The following is a 10,729-nucleotide window of genomic DNA, read 5'->3' as shown; positions in this document are numbered from 1 at the left end:
CGTGGGTTCAAGTGATCTTCCTGCCTCGGCCTCCTAAAGTGTTAGATTACAGGTGTGAGCCACCGCACTCAGCCCTTGGGGGCAATTTGAATCTGTGTATGTTCTCTAAGATTCTGTATGCGTGTGTGTCTAACTCATTGTGTACCAGCTGTGCAACCTTGGCTGAGTTACTAGACCTCTCTGTGCCTAGTTTCTTCATCTGCTAAATGGGCATGACTTCCTAGTCATGCTACTTCCTAGTCCTGTCTACTTCCTAGGGTGGATGTGGAGACTGAATTAATTGCCTAATTAATTACCTAAGTCCATTGCACCTAATGGACTTAGTGCAATGCCTGGCATGTGGGCAGCCTCAATTACATGATCATTATCACTGGGGCGTGACTTCTGTCCCCCACCCCCTGAGTGTCTGTGAGTGTCTGAGCATTGGGGCAGGAAGTGCCTGTGAAAGCATGTGGAGTTATCTGGGACTGCATGGGACCCGGCCTGGGAAGGCAGCTTCTGTTTCCTCATCTGTAAAATGGGAATAATGATGGCACCCCTCACAGGCTGTTGTATTGGAAAGACCCATCCCAGAGGGCATCCGCCAGCACACAGCTGCACACACACGTTTGCTGTTACTTTTCCTTTACCTATAAAATGCCAATCATAGTAGCACCCACCTTGTCTTTGTAGGAGAATGAAATGAACTTAGAAGCGCTCAGTAGAAAGCACTCACGCCTGTAATCCCAGCACTTTGGGAGGCCGAGGCAGGTGGATCACTTGAGGTCAGGAGTTTGAGACCAGTCTGATCAAGAGGGTGAAACCCCATCTCTTCTAAAACTACAGAATTAGCTGGGCGTGGTGGCACATGCCTGTAATCCCAGCTACCCGGGAGGCTGAGGCAGGAGAATCGCTTGAATGTGGGAGGCAGAGGTTGCAGTGAGCTGAGATCACGCTTCTGCACTTCAGCCTGGGTGACAGAGTGAGACTCCATCAGAGAGAGAGAGAGAGAGAGAAGCAAGTGCTCAGTGCTGAGCTTACCTGGGCCAGGTAGAGGGATGTGACCATGGGCAGGAAGTGGTTGTGGGCATCTGGCTCTACAGGTTCCTCTGCCACCCCACTTCCTCCACACCTGACCTCCTGTCCCCACCTGTGCCCCATCCCTTGCTCCCACCTCCTTGTGACCTCTGATGGAGGAGGCTTCTGCAGCCCCCCAGCCCAGTCCCAGGCAGGGGTGCAGGCCCCCAGAACACCCAGTTGGGATCACCGCTTCCCTCTCGCTGCCATCTTTGTGCCTCCCTGGGGTCCCCCATCTCTGAGGCTCCTCATCTCTGGTTTTGGGTGTCTCTCTGCTCTCCTCACCTTGGTTTTCTGGACAGTACGTGTGAGGGCCCCAAGGGGGTGTTCTAGGTGAGGACAGAGAAGGAAGTGGCAGAGGCAGGACCTCCCCTTTGCACCTCAGCTCATCCATCCCCTCCCGCTCTGCAGAGTGGGGAGGGGGAGGAGGGGGGTCTTCTTAATTAGCCTCTTAATCCTGCCATGCTGGATCTTAATGAGGTGCACGGGTCCCATTAGACAGCCCGGAGCCCTGGCATTAGCGCATTTGTCACACGCTCTGTCAGGCCCACGCTGGGTCCTCAGCTGGCCCTGGGAAAATTGGGGCAGGAAGTCTGGGGACCTAAGGAGGGGCCCGGTGCCTGGTTTCCTGGATCCGAGGGAGGAGGGGCTGGTGCCTGGACTCCTGGGTCTGAGGGAAGAGGGGCTGGTGCCTGGACTCCTGGGTCTGAGGGAGGAGGGGCTGGGGTCTTGAATTCCTGGGTCTGAGGGAGGAGGGGCTAGGGGCCTGGACTCCTGGGTCTGAGGAAGGAGGTTCCGAAGGACAAGACCCTCCCCCGACACGCCCCTCTCTTAAATGCAACCCAGGGTGCCCTGCCCCTTCCCGCTCCCAGTTAACCCCAGCCCTGCGAAACCGGGACAGTCGGGCAGCCTCGAGGGATGGAGGAGGTGCGTGAGGGACAAGCGCTCAGTGGCGGGATGGAAGCCGATGGGCCCGCGAGTCCCCAGGAGCTGCCTCCCTCGCCACGGTCGCCCTCACCGCCGCCGTCGCCGCCACCACTGCCCTCGCCGCCGTCGCTGCCATCGCCCACAGCTCCGGAGGCCCCCGAGCTCCCCGAGCCGGAGCAGCCGTCCGAGGCTCACGCCCGGCAGCTGCTGCTGGAGGAGTGGGGGCCCCTGAGCGGGGGCCTGGAGCTGCCCCAGCGCCTCACCTGGAAGCTGCTCCTGCTGCGGCGGCCGCTCTACCGCAACCTGCTGCGCTCGCCCAACCCCGAAGGTGCGCACGCCCCGAGCAGCCAGGAGGCACCACCCTGACCGTCTGTCTCTTCCTCTTTCCTTCTCTGTTTCTTATCTCTCTGTCTCTTTGTCTCTCTCTGTCTCTGCATTTATCTGCATCCCTCTGTCTCCTTTTCTGTCATTGCGCCTCTCCATTTTACCACCTGTCTCTCTGTCATGTCTCTCACCTACCTCTCTCACACCTCTCCCTCACACCTCTCCATCTCTCTCCTCCTCTCTCTCTCCCCCTCTGCCTATGTTTCTGTCTCGAGACAGAGTCTTGCTGTCGCCCAGGCTGGAGTGCAGTGGTGCAATCTCAGCTCACTGCAATCTCCGCCTCCCAGGCTCAAGCAATTCTGCCTCAGTCTCCCGAGTAGCTGGGATTACAGACATGCACCACGATGCCTGGCTAATTTTTGTATTTTTAGTAGAGACAGGGTTTTGCCATGTTGGCCAGGCTGGGCTGGTTTCAAACTCTTGGCCTGTCTCTTTCTCTGGGTTCTTCTCTCTGTCCCTCTGTCTCTGTCTGTGTCTCACCACACCCCACTTACCCCTGGCATTGCCCTCTCCCCAGAGCCCTGACTCATTCATCCCTGCCGGGCTGCCCTGACCTGGCGCAGATTCCTGCCCTTCCAGTGTGTAGCCCTGCGGGTAGGGAGGGGTGAGGTGGTGGAAGGTGGAGGGGCTGCCCAGAGGCTCCACTCACCTGTCCATTTCAGGCATCAACATTTATGAGCCAGCACCCCCTACTGGTCCCACCCAGCGACCCCTGGAAACTCTGGGTAAGTGCTTGGAGGGCCGGATTGCTGAGGGTGGGGAGGGTCCTCCAGCGTTGGGGTGTTCTAATCCTTTGCTCCCCAACCTGCAGGCAATTTCCGTGGCTGGTACATTAGAACCGAAAAGCTCCAGCAGAACAAAAGGTGAGTCGCCAGGGCCAGTGTGGCTTATACTCCATTCCCTGCTCCACCCTTCCTTGCTGTGAGATCTGGAGAAACTGACTTGGCCTCTCTGGACCTCCATTTCCTGCTCTGTAAACAGGGTTAGCATAAGAGAGAATGCTTGTAAAACACACAGCATAGGGCCCGGCCAGGTCTGGCTAGCATCAGTCAATAGCAGCTATTATTGGTTTTTGGTTTTTGGTTTTAAGATGAAGTCTCACTCTGTTGCCCAGACTGGAGTGCAGTGGCGCAATCTCAGCTCACTGCAACCTCTGCCTCCCAGGTTCAAGCAATTCTCCTGCCTCAGCCTCCTGAGTAGATAGGATTACAGGTGTGCGCCACCATGCCCAGCTCATTTTGTATTTTTAGTAGAGATGGCATTTTACCATGTCGGCCAGGCTGGTCTCGAACTCCTGACCTCAACTGATCTGCCTGCGTCAGCCTCCCAAAGTGCTCAGATTACAGGCGTGGGCCACCGCACCTGGCTATTCTTGTTATTATTCTTGTTGTAATTATTCTAAGGCTCTTTCCCTGGGAGGGGAAGAGTCACCCCAGGCCACCCCCTGTCCTCCATGAAACAGAGCCTTGCCCCTGCACAGTAGAAGAGCTGGTGTGACTTGGAGGCTCGGGGTCACACTGGCCAGGTTTGGGATCCTGGCTCTGCCACATGTTTGCTGCTTGACCTTGGACACATCTCTCCATCCTCAGCCTCAGATTCCTTGTCTGTAGCATGGGGTTCAGGATGCATTGCCCTCAGAGGGGCCCATGGGGACTGAGAGTGGAAGGTGCTGAGGGAGCACCCCACGTGTGGGGACCCAAGCTATCCCTAAGAAAGCACTAAGACAGAGCTTCCTGCTCCCTGGAGCCAGGTCGACCGGGGAGATCCCCGAGGATACTGGCAGATCGCAGACCCCGCCTCTCCCGGCCCTTCTTTCACAGCTGGACAGTGAAGCAGCAGTGTGTGGACCTTCTGGCTGAGGGCCTGTGGGAGGAGCTGCTGGATGATGAACAACCAGACATTACGGTCATGGACTGGTGCGTGCCCCTGCCCTGCCAGCCTGACCCCATGATCATGCAGGGCTGCCCAGAGCACGAGCCTTACTCTGAGCTCCCCTTGCTTTCAGCCCCTCACCAAGACCCTGCTGGTGCTACAGGGTCCCGCCCTGCCTACCCCCGGCCCCTTCTGTTTGAGCCTTTCAGATTTTGAAATGTGCCAGGGGGTTACTGAGGCTGATCCTTATTTATTTTTCTTTTCTTTTTCTTTTTTTTTTTTTGAGACAGTCTCACTCTGTCGCCCATGCTGGACTGCAGTGGTGCCATCTCGGCTCACTGCTACCTCTGCCTCCCAGGTTCAAGCGATTCTCCTGCCTCAGCTTCCCAAGTAACTGGGACTACAGGCACGTGCCACCACACCCAGCTAATTTCTGTATTTTTAGTAGAGACGGGGTTTCACCATGTTGCCCAGGCTGGTCTTGAACTCCTGACCTCAAGTGATCCACCCGCCTTGGCCTCCCAAAGTGCTGGGATTATAGGTGTGAGCCACCGTGCCCAGCCTATTCCTTATTTCTTAAAAGCCTGTCACCCTCTATTCTCAAGACAAATTCCGTCTTATTCCTTAGGAGTCCCTTACACATGGCTCCATCAGGAAGCCTTCCCTGATCACCCCTCAGCTGGGTCAGGTGCATTTGCTCCAGTGCCCTGTGCCCCCCATCCTGGTCCCAACCTCTCTGTGCCCCCAATTCCAGCCCCAATCCCTCTGCCTGGGTCCCCAATTCTGGCCCCAACCCCTCTGCCTGTGTCTCCAGTTCTGTCCCCAACTCCTCTGCCTGGGTCCCCCCATCCTGGCCCTGGCCCCTCTGCCTGTGCTCCCCATCCCAACCCTGGCTGTTCCTGGCTGTCATGTTTGATGGCATACCTGCCTCCCTCACTGGACTGTGAATCCCGTGTGGATGGGGTGTGGGGCTGTCTTGGTCACTGCTATGTTGCCAGCACCAACCAGCTCAGAGCTGTGCACAGCGTGGGTAGCAGCATGTGTGTTGAATGGGGAATGGGGCCAGGGGCTGGGGCTGGGTAGCTGAGACTGCAGTGGCAGCTGAAGGCCTTGACCCTGCCTGCAGGTTTGAGGACAGCCGGCTGGATGTGTGCGTCTATGAGCTGCACGTCTGGCTGCTGGCGGCTGACCGCCGCACGGTCATTGCTCAGCACCACGTGGCTCCCCAAACTTCTGGGAGAGGACCCCCTGGCCGCTGGGTCCAGGTGAGGCTCTGGGCCCTGGGGACCTCAACCCCAGATGTGTGTTCTTGACCCAAGACCTCACAGGGGGAGGAGAACAGGTCCGCGGGTCCTCGAAAAGGGCTCCTCCCTAACCCCGGGTGCTGTCACCACAGGTGTCCCATGTATTCCGCCATTATGGTCCCGGTGTGCGCTTTATCCACTTCCTGCACAAGACCAAGAACCGCATGGAGCCTGGTGGGCTGAGGCGGACACGGGTGACCGACTCCTCCGTGTCTGTGCAGCTCCGGGAGTGACTGGCTGGCTCCTCTGTCCTGACCCCACAGCACCTCCCTGACCTTTAGAAGCCCCAACTCTTAGCCACCTCCAGGCCCCTTATTCCTCCCTGGCCCTTGGCTTCTCTCTTGATGGACAGCTTCACACACCCTTAAGCGATGGACTCCAGCATTTTCCCAGCACTCTCTGAGCCCCATGAGGGCGGAGCCACTCCTTGTAAATTCAGTGCCTGACAGGTGCTCTGGCACAGATGCTCTGTAGATCTCTGTTGAGTGAATGCATAGACACCTGTGCCCAAGGATGCTGAAGGCTGGTCTCTGCTTCTTTGAACTTCACTGAAACTGAACGCTCACTGCTATGTCGCCAGCACCACCCAGCCCAGGGCTGTGAACAGAGTGGGTGGCAGTGAATGTGTGTTGAAGGGGGGAATGGAGCCATTCACTTCACTCAGTTCCTGTCCCATTTAACCGCCCTGATCCTTGATCTTCCATTACCTTCACATCCCGGGGTCCTTCTGAACTGACCTTGACCTCTGATGTCTTCACACATCTCCCCTTAGCATCTCCACTTGCCTACTTTTTTTTTTTTTTTTTTTTTTTTTTTGAGACGGCGTCTCACTCTGTCACCCAGGCTGGAGTGTAGTGATGCCATCTTGGCTCACTGCAGTTTCCACCTCTCAGGTTCAAGTGGTTCTCCTGCCTCAGCCTCTCAAGTAGCTGAGATTACAGGTGCACAGCACCACGCCCGACTGATTTTTGTATTTTTAGTAGAGACGGGGTTTCACCATGTTGGCTAGGCTGGTCTCGAACTCCTGACCTCAAGTGATCTGCCCACCTTGGCCTCCCAAAGTGCTGGGATTGCAGACGTGAGTCACTGCCCCCAGCCATTCCATATCTCTTAAGTCTCAGAATCTCCCCTAGCTCCCTCCAGGTGTCTGCAGTGGTCGTCCCCTCAAAACTGTCCCACACCCTCCTCCTAGGACCCTTTGTGTATCTCCTCCAGCTACCGCAGAGCCCCCAAACCCAGGCATCTATCAAAGTCCCTCATTCATGAGGGTGGTGGGGACACAGACTGCGACCAGAACAGAAATATGAAAATGTGAATGACAGTGTCCCCCTTGTGTGGAATGTGGGGATTAAAAGCATTTATCAACCTCGAAGTCCTGATCTGATCACTTGCAGATCCTAGCCCTAGCACAGGGCTGGGTCCTAGAAGGCCCCCTGCTGTCCCCTGCAGGAACCATGGAGGGAATCCGGAGGCCCTGGGAGGCCAGAAACGGCTCAAGGAAGAGTGTTTGTTTGTTTGTTTGTTTGTTTGTTTGTTTTGAAGCGGAGTCTCGCTCTGTTGCCCAGGCTGGAGTGCAGTGGCACGATCTCAGCTCACTGCAACCTCCACCTCCCAGGTTCAAGCGATTTCTGGCTAATGTTTGTGGGTTTTTTGTTTGTTTGTTTTGTTTTGAGATGGAGTCTCGCTCTGTTGCCCAGGCTGGAGTGCAGTGGCATATCTCAGCTCACTGCAAGCTCCACCTCCCAGGTTCACGCCATTCTCCTGCCTCAGCCTCCCGAGTAGCTGGGACTACAGGCACCCACCACCACACCCGGCTAATTTTTTTGTATTTTTAATAGAGACGGGGTTTCACCGTGTTAGCCAGGATGGTCTCAATCTCCTGACCTCATGATCCACCTGCCTCTGCCTCCCAAAGTGCTGGGATTACAGGCGTGAGCCACCGTGCCCGGCCCTAATGTTTGTATTTTTAGTACAGATGGGGTTTCACCATGTTTGCCAGGCTGCCCTTGAACTCCTGACCTCAGGTGATCCGCCCACCTCAGCCTCCCAAAGTGCTGGGATTACAGGCCTGAGCCACCACCCCAGGGCTAAGGAAGAGCTATTACTGAAACTGACTGTTTCATATTTAACAGTCAGCCCAAGGTTCCCCTGCAGTTCACTCACATGTCCTTCTGTGGCTGTGTGTCTTCGTGCACACCTAAAACCATGTCCGAGTCGATAGCATGTCCTCATCCATGGCATTGTCCTGGGTATGGGCTGACCCAGGCCCAACCACCCTGCTCTCTCCTCCATCCCACTCGGTCCAATGAGGACTTGCATCCCAGGGACAAGCAGATGACGGACGGGGACAACTGCACAAAGGCTGTATTGCAGGGGAGGTGGGAGGGGCAGGCAGAATGCTCCTCCTCCTGGGTCTTGGGGCCCCGGAGCAGAGCCCAGGGATGGGCTGAGTGAGGGGCTTGGCACTCTGTGGAAGCTGCAGATGAGAAACCAGCAAAGCATCAGCTGCACCTGAAATGTAATCAAGAATTCCTTTCAGGGGATCTCAGAGACCCAGAGTCTGGTGAGTTCTAGAAGCGTGAGACTGGGTGGGGGCTGGGGAGTCTGGTCTGAGGCTCCAAGTTCAGGAACCAGGGATCCTAGCCTGGGAGTTTGGAGCTGGGGGCTCCTTGGAGCTCCTGGGGGACAGGAGTGGCTGGGGAGGGTTTGGGAGGGTGTCACCGCTGGATCTAGGTCCCAGGTCTGTGAGTGCAAGGTGGCCTCAGGGACCTCCAGGGTTGGGTCTTGGGGGTGGGCTGTGGGACTGGTTTTAGGGCTGAGGCTGGTCTAGAGGGTCTAGGGGAGTGGACAGCATGAAGGCTACACACTGGGTGTTCCTATAATTGAGTCTGGGGTCTTGAGGTCTGGGTTAGTTTTGGAGTCTGGGAGCTTTGAGATGTGATGATCTGGGGGATGGGGGCTGGCTTTGGTTCTGGGGACTCCAAGGTGAGGGGGTCTAGGAGCTCTCAGTCCCCAGAATTAGCCAGCCCTCTCTGGGAAGTACAGCTGTGGGCGGGTGGGTAGGCGGAAGATTCCAGAAGGTGGAGGGTTGGCTCTGAATCCCAGAGCTGGGGCGGAGATCTCGGTCCCAGGGACCTGGGCTGCAGGTGGAGTGGGGACTGGGTGCTGGGGGTGAGAAGGAGGACCTGGTTTGGGTGAGGACTCTGAGATGGGGGCCTCCAGGACTGGTTCTAGGGAGGCCTGGTGCTCCCAGTTCCAGTCGGGAGCTCAGGGGTGTGGAGCAGCCTCGGGGCTTGGGTGGTGGGTGTGGGGGCTTGTGCGGAGCTGGGGCCTGGGCCTGGGGTGGGCTCGGAGTTTTGGGCGGCCGGGCACCTGCAGTAGAGCGCGGAGATAGCGTTGGACCAGTTTCCTAAGATGCCCCGGCGGTGCTCCTCCAGGCGCGGGTAGGTGCCGGCAGAGAACTTGCGCGTCTTGCCCGCCTTGCTTTGCAGGGACCACACGGTGAGCTCGCAGCGCGGGGCCACCACAAGTGAGGAGGCGGTGTTGGCCCAGTTGGAGGGCAGGTAGGGCAGGTCTGCGCCCGGCTCCAGCGACAGCTCGGCGCCCCCGCAGCAGTTCTCATAGTAGGGGTCGCTCTTGTCATAGAGCTTGGCGCAAGTGCGCGTCCCGTCCGAGTTCTTGAGGTCGGCCGAGGCAGGGCAGGCGCCCTGGGCGCAGGGCGCAGGGCACAGCGGCCAGGGCAAGGGCCAGGGCCAGCAGCAGCGGGCGCAGCGGGGACATGGTGGCAGTGCCCTGCCGCAGCCTCGCGCGCTTTTATGCGCCCGACCCGTGGGAAGGGACAGGCTGCGAGATAAGGACTCATCGAGGGAAGGGGAGGGCGCCCCTCCCTCAGGAGCCAGGAGACCTGCCTAACCTAGGTCGGAAACCCACAACCCTGAGTACAAGGTGGACGCTGTGTATACAACTTAGCACCTTAAAATGTTAGGTGACCAACAACATTATAAAGAGAGACAATAGACAGAACTTGAGGAGGAGTCATTTGCAACACAGAGGGTGGCATAGGTTAATAGACAGAAATGGGAAGAGCTCTTAAAAATTGACAAGGGGCTTGCTGGTGGCTCACGCCTGTAATCCCAGCACTTTGGGAGGCCTAGACGGGTGGATCGCTTGGGCCCAGGAGTTTGAGACCAGTCTGGGCAACATAGGAAGATTCCATCCCTACTGAAAAATAAAATTAGCTCAGCTTGGTGGCATGGCCTGTAGTCCCAGCTACTCACAAAGCCGAGGCGGGAGGATCGCTTGAGCCTGGGAGTTCGAGGCTGCAGTGAGCCGAGATCGTTTCACTGGACTCCAGCCTGGACAACAAAGACAGGAAAAAAAAAAGATAAGGAATGGAACAACCTTTATGCTATTAGGATAGAAAAAGATAAGGAATGGAACAACTCTTATTCTAAATAAGGAAAGACTGGGAGGGGGAGGCAGGAGTGGGAGGCTGGGGCCTCCTGGATGGGCAGGCTCCCTCCCTGGGAGGCAGGACCTTGGGAAAGGAGAAGCTGGAGATAAGGATAGAGGCCCGTGTGGTGGGGGGGCAGGTAGAGAAGGAGATGGGGAGGAGTCCCACGCCCTACCCGCACCAGGCTCAGACTGGGCAATCTTCCCAACCAAGGCTGGCAATCCAGAATCTGTGAAGTACAAGATAGCAGTATTTGCATAACACGTTAAAAACCTTTTGCAAGACAGTGTACAAAGGCTTGAGGAGATATTTGCAACATTTCAAAAGCATAGCATTGCAAGCTATAATATATAAAGAGTACACACAGGTTGGGCACGGTGGCTCACGCCTGTAATCACAATACTTTGGGAGACTGAGGCAGGTGGATCATTTGAGGCCAGGAGTTCGAGACCAGCCTGGCCAACATGCTGAAACCCCGTCTCTACTTAAAGTACAAAAATTAGCCAGGCGTGGTGGCACGTGCCTGTAGTCCCAGCTACTCGGGAGGCTGAGGGATGAGAATCATTTGAACCTGGGAGGTGGAGGTTGCAGTGAGCCAAGATCACGCCATTGCACTCCAGTCTGGGTGACAGAGTGACTCTGCCAAAAAAAAAAAGAAAGAAAGAGAGAGAGAAGAAGGAAAGTAAAAGAAAGAAAGAAAGAGAGAGAGAGAGAAAGAGGAAAGGAAAGAAAA

The 10,729-nt window shown here is 56.5% G+C and overlaps 2 protein-coding genes across 2 annotated transcripts; one reads left to right on the top strand and one right to left on the bottom strand.

The window, feature by feature from the left end:
• The first annotated feature begins 1,955 nt into the window (after positions 1-1,955).
• On the top strand, positions 1,956-6,915 carry NCCRP1 (NCCRP1, F-box associated domain containing). Its single transcript, XM_032172980.2, has 6 exons — positions 1,956-2,311; positions 3,030-3,092; positions 3,179-3,230; positions 4,188-4,283; positions 5,366-5,504; positions 5,636-6,915. The coding sequence occupies exons 1-6, from the start codon at positions 1,975-1,977 to the stop codon at positions 5,774-5,776; spliced, it is 828 nt and encodes a 275-aa protein (XP_032028871.1). The 5' UTR covers positions 1,956-1,974; the 3' UTR covers positions 5,777-6,915.
• A 637-nt stretch (positions 6,916-7,552) lies between these two features.
• SYCN (syncollin) lies at positions 7,553-9,323 on the bottom strand. The gene is given in 3 exon segments (XM_058426208.1): positions 7,553-8,054; positions 8,916-9,280; positions 9,282-9,323. Coding segments are annotated over 3 exon segments (417 nt in total). The 3' UTR covers positions 7,553-8,044.
• Between the last annotated feature and the right edge of the window lie 1,406 nt (positions 9,324-10,729).

Source organism: Hylobates moloch, unplaced genomic scaffold (genome assembly GCF_009828535.3).
Source record: "Hylobates moloch isolate HMO894 unplaced genomic scaffold, HMol_V3 SCAFFOLD_13, whole genome shotgun sequence".
NCBI lineage: Eukaryota > Metazoa > Chordata > Mammalia > Primates > Hylobatidae > Hylobates > Hylobates moloch.
The sequence above is the reverse complement of the archived record's forward strand: the minus strand, read 5'-3'. Positions and strand labels throughout refer to the sequence as shown.